The 16938-nt window shown below is 46.8% G+C and overlaps 1 protein-coding gene across 1 annotated transcript in view; it reads left to right on the top strand.

Moving 5' to 3' along the window:
- The first annotated feature begins 7681 nt into the window (after positions 1-7681).
- The window catches only part of LOC139583264 (uncharacterized protein C8orf34 homolog), an 85640-nt gene continuing 76383 nt past the window's right edge, over positions 7682-16938 (top strand). Inside the window, exon 1 of the mRNA XM_071414145.1 lies at positions 7682-7969. Coding sequence (XP_071270246.1) covers positions 7901-7969 — 69 coding nt within the window. The 5' untranslated portion in view covers positions 7682-7900. The remainder of the gene's footprint in view (positions 7970-16938) is intronic.

Raw genomic sequence — 16938 nt, 5'->3', positions numbered from 1 at the left:
AAGGGCCATTTTCTCAAAAGTGAGGTTACAAGATTATCAACTTTATCAACTATCTCTGGGAGAATCGCAATTGAATTTCCTGATTCCTCACGTCCTCTCTCCTTACCTCCTTCTCAAAGCCCATTGGATGAGGTCCCTACTAATGGTGAATCTGATCTCTCTTTCAGGGGGCGAGAGTTCAGTGTACAGCCAAAAACTTGGGAGGGAGAGACCGTACTTCGTCCTCTGTACCAAGCTTACACACACACACACACACACACACACACACACACACACACACACACACACACACACACACACACACACACACACACACACACACACACACACACACACACACACACACACACACACACACACACACACACACACACACACACACACACACACACACAAAGTATACTGAGGAGAGTTACTGTATACTGAGGAGCGTTACTGTATACTGAAGAGTGTTACTGTATACTGAGGAGTGTTACTGTATACTGAGGAGTGTTACTGTATACTGAGTGTTACTGTATACTGAGTGTTACGGTATACTGAGGAGCGTTACTGTATACAGAGGAGCGTTACTGTATACTGAGGAGCGTTACTGTATACTGAGGAGAGTTACTGTATACTGAGGAGTGTTACTGTATACTGAGTGTTACTGTATACTGAGTGTTACTGTATACTGAGGAGCGTTACTGTATACTGAGGAGTGTTACTGTATACTGAGGAGCGTTACTGTATACTGAGGAGCGTTACTGTATACTGAGGAGCGTTACTGTATACTGAGGAGCGTTACTGTATACTGAGGAGCGTTACTGTATACTGATGAGCGTTACTGTATACTGAGGAGCGTTACTGTATACTGAGTGTTACTGTATACTGAGGAGCGTTACTGTATACTGAGGAGCGTTACTGTATACTGAGGAGCGTTACTGTATACTGAGTGTTACTGTATACTGAGGAGCGTTACTGTATACTGAGTGTTACTGTATACTGAGTGTTACTGTATACTGAGGAAGTTTACTGTATAATGAGGAGTGTTACTGTATACTGAGGAGCGTTACTGTATACTGAGGAGCGTTACTGTATACTGAGGAGCGTTACTGTATACTGAGGAGCGTTACTGTATACTGAGTGTTACTGTATACTGAGGAGTGTTACTGTATACTGAGGAGCGTTACTGTATACTGAGGAGCGTTACTGTATACTGAGGAGCGTTACTGTATACTGAGTGTTACTGTATACTGAGGAGTGTTACTGTATACTGAGGAGTGTTACTGTATACTGAGTGTTACTGTATACTGAGGAGCGTTACTGTATACTGAGGAGCGTTACTGTATACTGAGGAGTGTTACTGTATACTGAGGAGTGTTACTGTATACTGAGTGTTACTGTATACTGAGGAGTGTTACTGTATACTGAGTGTTACTGTATACTGAGGAGTGTTACTGTATACTGAGTGTTACTGTATACTGAGTGTTACTGTATACTGAGGAGCGTTACTGTATACTGAGGAGCGTTACTGTATACTGAGCTGGCTGTGGGTCTATGATTAGTGTTTAGCAGAGCTGGCTGTGGGTCTATGATTAGTGTTAAACAGAGCTGGTCGTGGGTCTATGATTAGTGTTGAACAGAGCTGGCTGTGGGTCTATGATTAGTGTTAAACAGAGCTGGTCGTGGGTCTATGATTAGTGTTGAACAGAGCTGGTCGTGGGTCTATGATTAGTGTTAAACAGAGCTGGTCGTGGGTCTATGATTAGTGTTAAACAGAGCTGGCTGTGGGTCTATGATTAGTGTTAAACAGAGCTGGCTGTGGGTCTATGATTAGTGTTAAACAGAGCTGGTCGTGGGTCTATGATTAGTGTTAAACAGAGCTGGCTGTGGGTCTATGATTAGTGTTAAACAGAGCTGGCTGTGGGTCTATGATTAGTGTTAAACAGAGCTGGCTGTGGGTCTATGATTAGTGTTAAACAGAGCTGGTTGTGGGTCTATGATTAGTGTTGAACAGAGCTGGTTGTGGGTCTATGATTAGTGTTGAACAGAGCTGGTCGTGGGTCTATGATTAGTGTTAAACAGAGCTGGCTGTGGGTCTATGATTAGTGTTAAACAGAGCTGGCCGTGGGTCTATGATTAGTGTTAAACAGAGCTGGTCGTGGGTCTATGATTAGTGTTAAACAGAGCTGGTCGTGGGTCTATGATTAGTGTTAAACAGAGCTGGCTGTGGGTCTATGATTAGTGTTAAACAGAGCTGGTTGTGGGTCTATGATTAGTGTTGAACAGAGCTGGCTGTGGGTCTATGATTAGTGTTGAACAGAGCTGGTCGTGGGTCTATGATTAGTGTTAAACAGAGCTGGCTGTGGGTCTATGATTAGTGTTGAACAGAGCTGGTCGTGGGTCTATGATTAGTGTTAAACAGAGCTGGTCGTGGGTCTATGATTAGTGTTAAACAGAGCTGGTCGTGGGGGAAATTCCTGCAGCCTCACTGGGTTTATGTCGTAATTGGTGTTGAGTGAGCGACTGTCTCGAAGTGTGCTTCCCAAGTTTCACCTTGTTCCCTACGTAGTGCACTACTTTGGACCAGAGCCCTATCAGCCTGCTCCTATTGGTCCTGCTCAAAGTAGTGCACTACGTAGGGAACATAGTACCATATAGCAGGTCTGTGAGACGGGGTGATTACTATAGCAGGTCTGTGAGAAGTGGTGATTACTATGACAGGTCTGTGAGAAGGGGTGATTACTATGACAGGTCTGTGAGAAGGGGTGATTACTATGACAGGTCTGTGAGAAGGGGTGATTACTATGGCAGGTCTGTGAGAAGGGGTGATTACTATGACAGGTCTGTGAGAAAGGGTGATTACTATGACAGGTCTGTGAGAAGGGGTGATTACTATGACAGGTCTGTGAGAAGGGGTGATTACTATGGCAGGTCTGTGAGAAGGGGTGATTACTATGGCAGGTCTGTGAGAAGGGGTGATTACTATGACAGGTCTGTGAGAAGGGGTGATTACTATGACAGGTCTGTGAGAAAGGGTGATTACTATGGCAGGTCTGTGAGAAGGGGTGATTACTATGGCAGGTCTGTGAAGAGCGGTGATTACTATGACAGGTCTGTGAGAAGGGGTGACAGGTCTGTGAAGAGCGGTGATTACTATGACAGGTCTGTGAGAAGGGGTGACAGGTCTGTGAAGAGCGGTGATTACTATGACAGGTCTGTGAGAAGGGGTGACAGGTCTGTGAAGAGCGGTGATTACTATGACAGGTCTGTGAGAAGGGGTGACAGGTCTGTGAAGAGGGGTGATTAACTACCGATGGAGAATTGAGGTGAGGCTAGGGCATCTGATTGTGTTGTCTGAACATTTTACGGTTTGAGATCTAACAGTAGGACACAGGACTCTTGTATTCATGTGCATTTTGAAGGCGGGCACTCTCATTGTGCGGAACTAAAAACGCTTTTTGTGTGTGTGTGTGTGTGTGTGTGTGTGGTCTGTGTCTGGTGTGTGTGTGTGTGTGTGTGTGTGTGTCTGTCTGTGTGTGTGTGTGTGTCTCTGTGTGTGTGTGTGTGTGTGTGTGTGTGTGTGTGTGTGTGTGTGTGTGTGTGTGTGTGTGTGTGTGTGTGTGTGTGTGTGGTCTGTGTCTGGTGTGTGTGTGTGTGTGTGTGTGTGTGTCTGTCTGTGTGTGTGTGTGTGTCTCTGTGTGTGTGTGTGTGTGTGTGTGTGTGTGTGTGTGTGTGTGTGTGTGTGTGTGTGTGTGTGTGTGTGTGTGTGTGTGTGTGTGTGTGTGTGTGTGTGTGTGTGTGTGTGTGTGTGTGTGTGTGTGTGTGTGTGTGTGTGTGTGTGTGTGTCTGTGTATACCATGCTATGTGTGCATCTTTAACAGTCACCACGATTGAGCCCCTCTCCCAACTCTACCAAAATGACTGCATGTTTCCAGACTGTATAAGCAGCTTCCACCCCCGGATGCTGACGCCTAATTCTCTGCTTCCTGTATGGAACAGTCCAGAGAGGTTCTGATCCGGCTTCATCCTGATCCATTCCCTAAAAGACTTCTCTCTTTCTACCACTTGAAGAAACGAGCTTTTAATGTGTCCCAAATGACAGCCGATTCCCTTTTTTTAGTCTACACACGATTCCCTATTTAAACAATGTAATTGTTCTGTCATTTTAAATCAATGTTCAATTTTCTCTCTATTACTTTTGAATATACACTGTTATACTGTTAGTCATTCATTTCAATTAAACCAATTTAAAGAAGACATCCTGCAGGATTATATTTTACTTAGTTTTGGCCTCATCGGTGTAGCCTGCAGTATAAGAATGTTTTAAAGGTCTAATGCAGATGTTTTTATCTCAATATCAAATCATTTCTGGGTGACAATTAAGTTCCTTACTGTGATTGTTTTCAATTAAAAAAGGTCAGAAAGAAACAAATAGCTTCTTAGCAAATAGAAATTTCTCTCTCTCTTCATATCCCTCTCTCTCCCTTTCTCTTTCTCTCTCTCCCTTTCTCTTTCTTCATATCCCTCTCTCTTTCTTCATATCCCTCCCTCTCTCTTCATATCCCTCTCTCTCTCTTCATATCCCTCTCTCTCTCTCTCTCCCTCTCTCTCTCTCTCTCTCTCTCTCTCTCTCTCTCTCTCTCTCTCTCTCTCTCTCTCTCTCTCTCTCTCTCTCTCTCTCTCTGTTTCTGTCCATTTGTCTGTCTGTCTGTCTGTCTGTCTGTCTGTCTGTCTGTCTGTCTGTCTGTCTGTCTGTCTGTCTCTCTCCAGTTGGGCTCCCGAGTGGCGCAGAGATCTAAGACACTGCATCTCAGTGCTAGAGATGTCACTACAGACCTTGGTTCGATCCCGGGCTGTATCACAACCAGCCGTAATTGGGAGTTCCGTAGGGCGGCGCACAGTTGGCACGGCGTCTTCTGGCTTAGGGTTTGGCCGGGGTAGGCCGTCATTGTAAATAAGAATTAGTTCTTGGCTGACTTGCCTAGTTAAATAAAAGTTAAATAAACCTCTCTATCTCGCTCTCTCACCAATGTAGGCTGCAGCAGACATCACAGGAAGAACTCTTCTTCCTAGACGACACACAGACCACAGACAGACCACAGACAGAGGACAGACAACACACAGACCACAGACAGACCACAGACAGACCACAGACAGACCACAGACAGAGGGCAGACCACACACAGACCACAGACAGAGGGCAGACCACAGACAGACCACACACAGACCACAGACAGAGGGCAGACCACAGACAGACCACAGACAGACCACAGACAGAGGGCAGACAACACACAGACCACAGACAGGCCACAGACAGAGGGCAGACAACACACAGACCACAGACAGACCACAGACAGAGGGCAGACAACACACAGACCACAGACAGACCACAGACAGAGGGCAGACAACACACAGACCACAGACAGACCACAGACAGAGGGCAGACAACACACAGACCACAGACAGACCACAGACAGACCACAGACAGAGGGCAGACAACACACAGACCCCAGACAGACCACAGACAGAGGGCAGACAACACACAGACCACAGACAGACCACAGACAGACCACAGACAGACCACAGACAGAGGGCAGACCACACACAGACCACAGACAGAGGGCAGACCACAGACAGACCACACACAGACCACAGACAGAGGGCAGACCACAGACAGACCACAGACAGACCACAGACAGAGGGCAGACAACACACAGACCACAGACAGACCACAGACAGAGGGCAGACAACACACAGACCACAGACAGACCACAGACAGAGGGCAGACAACACACAGACCACAGACAGACCACAGACAGAGGGCAGACAACACACAGACCACAGACAGACCACAGACAGAGGGCAGACAACACACAGACCACAGACAGACCACAGACAGACCACAGACAGAGGGCAGACAACACACAGACCCCAGACAGACCACAGACAGAGGGCAGACAACACACAGACCACAGACAGACCACAGACAGAGGGCAGACAACACACAGACCACAGACAGACCACAGACAGAGGGCAGACAACACACAGACCACAGACAGACCACAGACAGGGGACAGACAACACACAGACCACAGACAGACCACACACAGACCACAGACAGAGGACAGAGCACAGACAGACCACACACAGACCGACCACAGACAGAGGACAGACAACACACAGACCACAGACAGACCACAGACAGAGGACAGACAACACACAGACCACAGACAGAGGACAGACCACAGACAGACCACAGACAGAGGTCAGACCACACACAGACCACAGACCGGCCACAGACAAAGGACAGACCACACACAGACCACAGACAGAGGACAGACCACACACAGACCACAGACCGGCCACAAACAGAGGACAGACCACACATAGACCCCAGACAGAGGACAGACCACAGACCGACCACAGACATAGGACAGACAACACACAGACCACAGACAGACCACACACAGACCGACCACAGACAGAGGACAGACAACACACAGACCACAGACAGACCACAGACAGAGGGCAGACAACACACATACCACAGACAGAGGACAGACCACAGACAGACCACAGACAGAGGGCAGACCACACACAGACCACAGACCGGCCACAGACAAAGGACAGACCACACACAGACCACAGACAGAGGACAGACCACACACAGACCGGCCACAGACAGAGGACAGACCACACATAGACCCCAGACAGAGGACAGACCACAGACCGGCCACAGACAGAGGACAGACCACACACAGACCACAGACCGGCCACAGACAGAGGACAGACCACACATAGACCCCAGACAGAGGACAGACCACAGACCGGCCACAGACAGAGGACAGACCACAGACAGAGGACAGACCACACATAGACCACAGACAGACCACTTGTTTATTTCATTGCCAGTCCAACAAGAGGCTAGACACGCTGCTTTTGACCTGGGCCCATGGGTAGTGGACTATACAGGAAGTAGGGTGTAGTGCATTACCGGTACACAGGAAGTAGGGTGTAGTGCAATTACCGGTACGCAGGAAATAGAGTACCATGTGGAACACAGAAAGAGATTTATCTCAACACACTGTGCCAGCCAGGCACCTTTCCACAAGCTTCTGAAGAACACAGGCCATCCACAGAAACACATTTCCCCATTGCCAAGCAAAATGGGTGAACATCATTTTGTTGAGCAGAATAGAACATGACATCTGTTCCCCACTTATTCCGTATTCCATATGCATTATGCTCATGTGAAAAGCATCTGTACAGGACAGGAGGAGTGTGCATTTTACTAGGTGAATCATGCCCAAGCCAATCTTTCAACAAGCGCAGCACCGTGCGGTGTAGCCAGGATACAGTGCAGCTGCGCAGGAAGAAGCCGCACCGTGCGGTGTAGCCAGGATACAGCGCAGCTGCGCAGAAAGAAGCCGCACTGTGTCTGTCACATCTGTCTTTCAGGACCTTTAAACACCGGGCACCGGTAAACAATCTGAAGGAGTGGCCGAACCTCTCATCCACTGATACCACTCTCAGCCAATGAGCAGAAGATGCCTAATCACTGTCAAATAACCGTCTTTGCCATTGGCTTGGAGGTGGAACAGGACCCCAGGGAGCCACTCAAGCATCGCTCCGGGGAACGGTCCCGTGCTCCTGCTGTAGTAATCAAGTCGAACGGAGCGCAGCGCGGCAACCTGCTACTTTCCTTCCACTATGCGCGTCTCCGTGGAGCAAACGCACCGCTCTTAACGCCCGATATCTGCGGTGCGGAACGGTTCTTCTCTCTCTGCACTTGGCTACAGTTTTACTGTGCACCTAAAAGGGGTTCGACTCTCGTATATCTAGGTGGATGAATGTATGATTCTGCCACACAGTTTGTACTCAGCACAGTAACGTTTAATGCAATATCTATAGTTTCTTCATGGCGTCTCAACAGCAGTCAAGAATTCAGTCTTATCTGGAGAAAAATAAAATTGGACCGTTGTTTGAGGTAAGTGCCCAAATCATCTGAACTAACACATTTCACGTGTGCGTGACATGTTTTTTGCTGCAAGGCAGCAATTTATCAACATGAATAGTCTATGCTATGGTTTCAATGTAGTAACTTAGATTGATCAAATAACCCGAAGAAGCGCTTACTATTCTATATAAAAACTAGTTTAGGCCTATATATATGAAAAGTATCAGAGCCCGTCCCTGGATTGAATTGTGAAATCCAGAGAGCGCACAGTCAGCACAATCCTTCCGTCCGACAGCAGGTCATCACACAGATTCGATCTGCCTGCAAGATTATCAAAGGAAACCACTGTGTAAATCCAGCTGTTGGACAACACTATACAATAGTGGTTGTCTTGTTCCGGACTTCCCCTTGGAGAGGTGTTTCTCAACGCTCCCGACGGGGTTTAGAGGCAGAACACAGTGGGCAAGGCAATAGCCTATAATTGTGTGAAGTAGTAGGCTACTAGGTAAACGAATAAAACGCACGGCGGGAAAGTGAGGCTCAACACACTCGCTGTTCTTGCGTCTCAAGTGGCACGGATGTTTTTTACTGAAGAGAAACAACACTATTTTGTGTATAAACTGTAAAAGTGAGACTACACAATGGAATACATCAATTATCACAACATTATCATTGCATTTGTTGTGCCTTCATAGTTCAGTTTAAAGAAATGTTCAGTTTAAAGAAGATAAACGCCGTTTAGCTGTAGAGTGTTGTATTGCCCTGTGTGTCTGTTTAGGGAGTTTTTCCCATAACCGTGATGTCGCCAGGTATTTTACTATGGTTAGTAAATTGGCTTCACTGCCGTTAGGAGATTTAATCGATAGCCTATCTGAGTGGAAACATGTAGGGAGCAGAGAAGGGCAGATTAAAGACAGAATTGCAGCAAGTCATCTACCTGGAGGGCTATTTAATTGAAGTGCATGGTAAACTGTCCGTTTGAATCTATTTTCTTGTGGTTTGTCACTGGTGTCTGTTTTGAATGTGCTTCTACACCTGCATTACACCTGCATTGTATTGCCCTGTGTGTCTGTTTAGGGAGTTTTTCCCATAACCGTGATGTCGCCAGGTATTTTACTATAGTTAGTAAATTGGCTTCACTGCCGTTAGGAGATTTAATCGATAGCCTATCTGAGTGGAAACATGTAGGGAGCAGAGAAGGGCAGATTAAAGACAGAATTGCAGCAAGTCATCTACCTGGAGGGCTATTTAATTGAAGTGCATGGTAAACTGTCCGTTTGAATCTATTTTCTTGTGGTTTGTCACTGGTGTCTGTTTTGAATGTGCTTCTACACCTGCATTACACCTGCATTGTATTGCCCTGTGTGTCTGTTTAGGGAGTTTTTCCCATAACCGTGATGTCGCCAGGTATTTTACTATAGTTAGTAAATTGGCTTCACTGCCGTTAGGAGATTTAATCGATAGCCTATCTGAGTGGAAACATGTAGGGAGCAGAGAAGGGCAGATTAAAGACAGAATTGCAGCAAGTCATCTACCTGGAGGGCTATTTAATTGAAGTGCATGGTAAACTGTCCGTTTGAATCTATTTTCTTGTGGTTTGTCACTGGTGTCTGTTTTGAATGTGCTTCTACACCTGCATTGCTTGTTGTTTGGGGTTTTAGGCTGGGTTTCTGTACAGCACTTTGATATATCAGCTGATGTAAGAAGGGCTTTATAAATACATTTGATTTGATTTGATTCTATATCAGTATGACATAATGACTACCACAGCACACAGTGTGGTATGATCTCCCGGCACACACACACACACACACACACACACACACACACACACACACACACACACACACACACACACACACACACACACACACACACACACACACACACACACACCAAGTATTGATATGATATCCCAGCTAGATGAGTCAATCCTGGGCTGCGTCCCAAATCCCAAATGGTACCCCATTCCCTTTACAGTGCACTACCTTTGACCAGAGTCTTACACAGTGGAAAGGGACTAGCATGCCATTTGGGACGTAGCTGCTGGTTGAGTAGACAGTAGAATCATATCTAATTGGAGAGGGTCAGGTGGGAAGATTAATCCTCAGATGCTGGGAGACACCGAGGCCACACAAACACATGCTGTTTCTCCCGAGGCTCATCTACACACACACACACACACACACACACACACACACACACACACACACACACACACACACACACACACACACACACACACACACACACACACACACACACCATCTGTGGTAACAAAACTGAGTGTTTGTGTAGTGTCAGTGCATGTTTTTGTGGGAGGGAGAGAAAGAAGGAGCATGAAAGATATAAACAGAAAGAGAGAGACTGTGCGTATGTTAGTATGTATATATGTGAGTGTGTATGCAGTATGTGCATATATATGTGTATCTGTACGTATGCAGTGTGTGTGTGCGTGTGAGTGTTTGTGTGCGTGTAGGTATGCAGTGTGTGTACGTAGGCAGTATGTTTATGTGTGTGTGTACGTTTGCAGCATGTGTGTGTGTATGCATGCAGTAGGTTTATGTGTGTGTGTACGTATGCAGTATGTGTGTCTGTGTGTATGCATGCAGTTGTCACGATCGTCTAATGAATTAACGGAACAAGCCGCAGCGTACGTAAAGTTCCACATGTTTAATCAAATGAAACTCACAAAAACAACAAAGAAGAATAAACGATACGTGAAGCTCAAGCAGTGCTCACAGGCAACTACACAGAAACATGATCCCACGAAAGCCAGTGGGGAAATGGCTGCCTAAATATGATCCCCAATCAGAGACAATGACGATAAACAGCTGCCTCTGATTGGGAACCATACCAGGCCAACATAGAACTAAACAACCTAGATAGGAACACCCCCCCCCTAGTCACACCCCGACCTAACCAACATAGAGAATAGAAAAGGCTCTCTATGGTCAAGGCGTGACAGTACCCCCCCCCCCCCCCCAAAGGTGCGGACTCCGGCCATAAAAACCTGAAACCAACTGGGGCGGGTAGGGGGGATGACTAGCGTCGGTGGCGGCTCTGGTGCGGGTCTTTGCCCCCGCCCAGACCACGGGTCCGGCCATGGAGCCGGTAGAACGCCGTGCCCGGACTGGGCATCGGTGCAGAAGAAGGTTCCTGCCCTGGAGCTGGAGGTTCTGGACCGTGGACCGTCGCAGGAGGTTCCGGACCGTGGACCGTCGCAGGAAGTTCAGGACTGTGGACAGTCTCAGGAGGTTCAGGACTGTGGACCGTCGCCGGAAGTTCAGGACTGTGGACCGTCTCAGGAGGTTCCGGACTGTGGACCGTCTCAGGAGGTTCCGGACTGTGAAACGTGGCCGGAAGCTCTGGACTGGGACTCGTCGCCAGAAGCTCTGGACTGGGACTCGTCGCCGGAAGCTCTGGACTGGGGACCATCGCCTGAAGCTCTGGGACTGGGGACCGTCGCCTGAAGCTCTGGACTGGGGACCGTCGCCTGAAGCTCTGGACTGGGGACCGTCGCCTGAAGCTCTGGACTGTGAACCGTCGCCTGAAGCTCTGGACTGGGGAGGCGCACTGGAGGCCTGATGCGTGGGGCCGGCACAGGTGGCACCGGACTGGTGACACGCACTTCAGGGCGAGTGCGGGGAGCAGGCACAGGACGTACCGGACTGGGGACACGCACTTCAGGGCGAGTGCGAGGAGGAGGCACAGGACGTACTGTGCTGTGGGGGCGCACTGGAGACCTGGTGCATAGAACTGGCACAGATGGTGCCGGAACGATGACACACTCCGTACGGTGAGTGCAGGGAGCTAGCACAGGACGTACTGGGCTGTGGAGGCGCACTGGAGACCTGGTGCGTGGGGCCGGCACAAATTGTACCGGAACGGTGACACACACCTCAGGGCGAGTGCGTGGAGGAGACACAGGACGTACCGTACTGGGGAGGCGCACTGGTGGCCAGATGCGTGAAACTGGTGTAGATGACACCGGACTGGTGTCACGCTCCTCAGCACGCCCGCTCTGCAGTACTCTCATCGCCATCACTTCTCTCCGGAATCTTTCGTCGAGTTCCTCCTTCGACTCCCTGGCGGTCTCTGGCTCATTCCTCGGCTCCGCCGACCACCCCGTGTTTCCCCTCCCCCCATTTTTCCCCCGGGCTGTCCTTTGGGCTTTCTACCTGGCCGCGATCCCCGGCGTCGTCGCTGTCCTCTCTTCTCTCCTGTCGTCTGCCGCCAGGGAAGACGATCCTGTCCTGCCAGGATTTCCTCCCAAATCCAGGATCCCTTCCCATCCAATATCTCCTCCCAAGTCCAGGATACACTCTCCTCCTGGGCACGCTGCTTGGTCCTGGTGTGGTGGGATCTTCTGTCACGATCGTCTAATGAATTAACGGACCAAGGCGCAACTTACGTAGAGTTCCACATGTTTCTGTGTAGTTGCCTGTGAGCACTCCATAGCTTCACGTATCGTGTATTCTTCTTTGTTGTTTTTATGAGTTTCATTTGATTAAACATGTGGAACTTTACGTACGCTGCGCCTTGGTCCGTTAATTCATTAGACGATTGTGACAGCAGTATGTTTATGTGTGTGTGTACGAATGCAGTATGTGTGTGTGTATGCATGCATGCACTATGTTTATGCGAGTGAGTGTGTGTGTGTATGCATACACACACACACACAGTGCATGTTAAACAGCGCTAGTGATCTGAGCCAGCCGAGCACCATGGACAGCTGCTCACCGCTAGCGACTAGTGTAGTACTGTACACTATCATCACATCTGACTGCTAGTGACTAGCATAAGGTAATCTCTCTCTCTCTCTCTCTCTCTCTCTCTCTCTCTCTCTCTCTCTCTCTCAGGACATTGAACTTCACCGTGCTTAGGGAAACCAGATTATTTATTGTGACTTGTATTTTTAGGAGGAACTTTCATGTTAAGGCCTGGTCGGTTTTGTGGCTCTCTAAGATGTGTTATAACCATCTATCAATCAAATGTATTTATAAAGCCCTTTTTACATCAGCCAATATCACAAAGTGCTGTACAGACACCCAGCCTAAAACCCCAAACAGCAAGCAATGCAGATGCAGAAGCAACAGTAAACCCCCTGGGTGTATACCCTTCCTCCTGAGAGGTCTTGGTCTCCAAGTGAACCTGGAAATGAGGTCATCCTGTATTTATTATGCATGTACAGTAGACAGTAAGCAGCATCTCTCTCTAACACTTTCCCTCTCCCTCTCTCCCTTTTCCCTCTCCCCCTTTCCCTCTCTCCCTTTTCCCTCTCCCCCTTTCCCTCTCCCTCTCTCCCTTTTCCATCTCTCCCTTTCCCTTTCCCTCTCTTTTCCCTCTCCCTTTCCCTCTCCCTCTCTCCCTTTTCCCTCTCTCCCTTTCCCTTTCCCTCTCTTTTCCCTCTCTCCCTTTTCCCTCTCTCCCTTTCCCTTTCCCTCTCTTTTCCCTCTCTCCCTTTCCCTTTCCCTCTCTTTTCCCTCTCTCCCTTTTCCCTCTCTCCCTTTCCCTTTCCCTCTCTTTTCCCTCTCTCCCTTTTCCCTCTCCACCTTTCCCTCTCCCTGAGATAGTGCCAGTTTCAATATGTGTGTGGCAACTCATAACTCATATGTGGCAACTCATATCATATAAAACTATTAATTGAAATGACCCTTTAAACGTATGATTAATAATCACAATGGAAATATTGAAAAGAGTCGAGGTATATTTGTCGAAAGAATACGCTTCATTCTATAAATTATAACGTTCACTATCCACTGGGCATTGAATGGACAATGAATTAACGTTGTTTCCACGTCATTTCAACAAAAGAAAATCATTGTGATGGCGTTGAATCAACGTGGAAAACTGATTGGATTTGCAAAAAGTCGTCAACGTAAAGGTCATTTAAAAACTTTTTTTTCACCCAACTTTCAAATTAAGTCCAGTAGCAATGGTGAAATGTTTTGTTGAATTCACATTAGTTGACAACTCAACCAAATGTAAATCAAAACTAAACATGGAACTGACATCTGTGCCCAGTGGGTATATGCTATGGCGTAACCGGCTGCCCTTTGGGAGAATAAAATACCAGCATCTCCCAATCAAACAACTACTCTTTCCCAATGATTTAGTTTTCACTAGAAAATGTGCCCTTTTCATTTTGATGTTCTACCCAGAGCTCTGTATCCCACCCACTAGCCACTGATATGTCTATCTCCACTGTACAATGTAATGATGCGTGAAAATGAAAAGAGCAGACTATATATTAAGGTAGTCCCAGCAGAAAAATAGCAGACTATATATTAAGGGAATCCCAGCAGGAAAATAGCAGAATGTATATTAAACTAATCCCAGCAGGAAAAGAGCAGACTATATATTAAGGTAATCCCAGCAGGAAAATAGCAGATTATATATTAAACTAATCCCAGCAGGAAAAGAGCAGATTATATATTAAGGTAATCCCAGCAGGAAAAAAGCAGATTATATATTAAGGTAATCCCAGCAGGAAAATAGCAGATTATATATTAAAGTAATCCCGGCAGGAAAATAGCAGTTTATATAATAAACTAATCCCAGCAGGAAAAGAGCAGACTATATATTAAAGTAATCCCAGCAGTCTAAGGTTCCATCCCAAATAGCTCCCTATTCCCCATAAAGTGCACTACTTTTGACCAGAGCTTTACTTGCTCCGAAACAGTATTAATAAAGAGTTTCACAGCCGTATGTCAGTTAACCCTTGTGTGGTGGTGTTCGGGTCTGTGGGACCCATTTTCAATGTTTACTAAAAGAAAAATTATACAATTAATTACTTTTTCAACCTGAGACTCATTTTCTGTGAAGAACATGTAAAATAACACATTTTCATGAGTTGTATCGAAATAAATAAATAAAAAACTGTATTTTCCCACACTCTACCCCAGCCAGGTGCAAATTGGGGGAGGGACACAACAAATAAATTGATTTGCATGTGTGGCTCCTTACCACAATCAATCAGTACTGCAACAATCATCTCTGCTCAGAGAGCATTAGAACAATTTTTTTGCAGAGAGAGAAGCAAGTGTGGAAGGAGCGTCTTCCACTTTGGAAAATGAAGAATTTTCTGAATATGAGGATCATGTCAATTCGGAGTCTGACAGTGAGTTGGAAGAAGAGGATGAGATTGACCCTCAGCCAGCCCCAGGCCCAGCCCGTCAGCAACCAGCCACAGGAACAGCCCGTCAGCAACCAGCTCATCAGCAGCCTGCAGGAGGAGAAATATGGATGTCAAATTGTTTTGAAATTGAATGGTCTTCTTGCCCAAGGAATGAGCCACCCCGCATGGCTGTTAATGTGATAAGGATGCAACCAGGGCCGACACGGATGGCGGTTACTCATGTTCAGGACATAAAGTCTTCTTTTCAACTGTTCATCCCAGACACCATCCAGAAAATCATTCTGGACTGCACTAATTTGGAGAGAAGGCGTGTTTTTGGAGAGAGATGAAAGGAGATGGACCAAACTCATTTACATGCATACTTTGGGGTTCTTATCCTTGCTGGTGTTTTCAGATCCAACGGGGAAACCACAGAATCCCTGTGGGATGCAGGAACTGGCAGAGAACTTTTCCGTGCAACAATATCTGTCACGTTTGTCATAAAGAGTAGACCAAGATGCAGCGTGGTATGTTTACATCCTTTATTTTGGAATAGAAAACTACAAAGAACAAAACAACAAAACGAACAAACGGAACTTGAAGCTAGAATAAGGCTCACAGGCAACTATACATAGACAAGATCCCACAAAACACAATGGGAAAATGGCTGCCTAAATATGATCCCCAAACAGAGACAACGATAAACAGCTGCCTCTGATTGGGAACCATACTAGGCCAACATAGAAATATAATTCACCTAGATAACCCACCCTTAAATCACACTAACCAACATAGAGAATAAAAGCTCTCTATGGTCAGGGCGTGACAATCTCTCTGGAAAAATGCCACATTATTTCCAGGATTATCCAAATCAAATCAAACTTTATTGGTCACATACAAATGGTTAACAGATGTTAATGCGAGAGTTGCGAAATGCTTGTGCTTCTAGTTTCGACCGTGCAGTAATATCTAACAAGTAATCTAACAATTTCAAAGCAACTACCTTATACACACAAGTGTAAAGGAATGATTAAGAATATGTACATTTAAATATATGGAACGGCATAGGCAAGATGCAGTAGATGGTATAGAGTACAGTATATACATACTATGAGATGAGTAATGTAGGGTATGTAAACATTATATAAAGTGGCATTGTTTAAGTGACTAGTGATATATTTATTACATCCAATTATTAATTATTTAAAGTGGCTAGAGATTGAGTCTGTATGTTGGCAGCAGCCACTCAATGTTAGTGATGGCTGTTTAACAGTCTGATGGCCTTGAGATAGAAGCTGTTTTTCAGTCTCTCTGTCCCAGCTTTGATGCACCTGTACTGACCTCGCCTTCTGGATGATAGCGTGGTGAACAGGCAGTGGCTCGGGTGGTTGTTGTCCTTGATGATCTTTTTGGCCTTCCTGTAACATCGGGTGGTGTAGGTGTCCTGGAGGGCAGGTAGTTTGCCCCCGGTGATGCGTTGTGCAGACCTCACTACCCTCTGGAGAGCCTTACGGTTGTGGGCGGTACAGTTACCGTACCAGGCGGTGATACAGCCCGACAGGATGCTCTCGATTGTGCATCTGTAAAAGTTTGTGAGTGTTTTTGGTGACAAGCCAAATTTCTTCAGCCTCCTGAGGTTGAAGAGGCGCTGTTGCGCCTTCTTCACCCCGCTGTCTGTGTGGGTGGACCATTTCAGTTTGTCCGTGATGTGTACGCCGAGGAACCTAAAACTTTCCACCTTCTCCACTGCTGTCCCTTCGATGTGGATAGAGGGGTGCTCTCTCTGCTGTTTTCTGAAGTCCACGATCATCTCCTTTGCTTTGTTGATGTTGAGTGAGAGGTTATTTTCCTGACACCACACTCCGAGGGCCCTCACCTC

Source organism: Salvelinus alpinus, chromosome 8, assembly GCF_045679555.1.
Source record: "Salvelinus alpinus chromosome 8, SLU_Salpinus.1, whole genome shotgun sequence".
Taxonomy (NCBI): Eukaryota; Metazoa; Chordata; class Actinopteri; order Salmoniformes; family Salmonidae; genus Salvelinus; species Salvelinus alpinus.
Note: the sequence above shows the minus strand (reverse complement) of the source record. Positions and strands in the feature narration are given on the sequence as shown.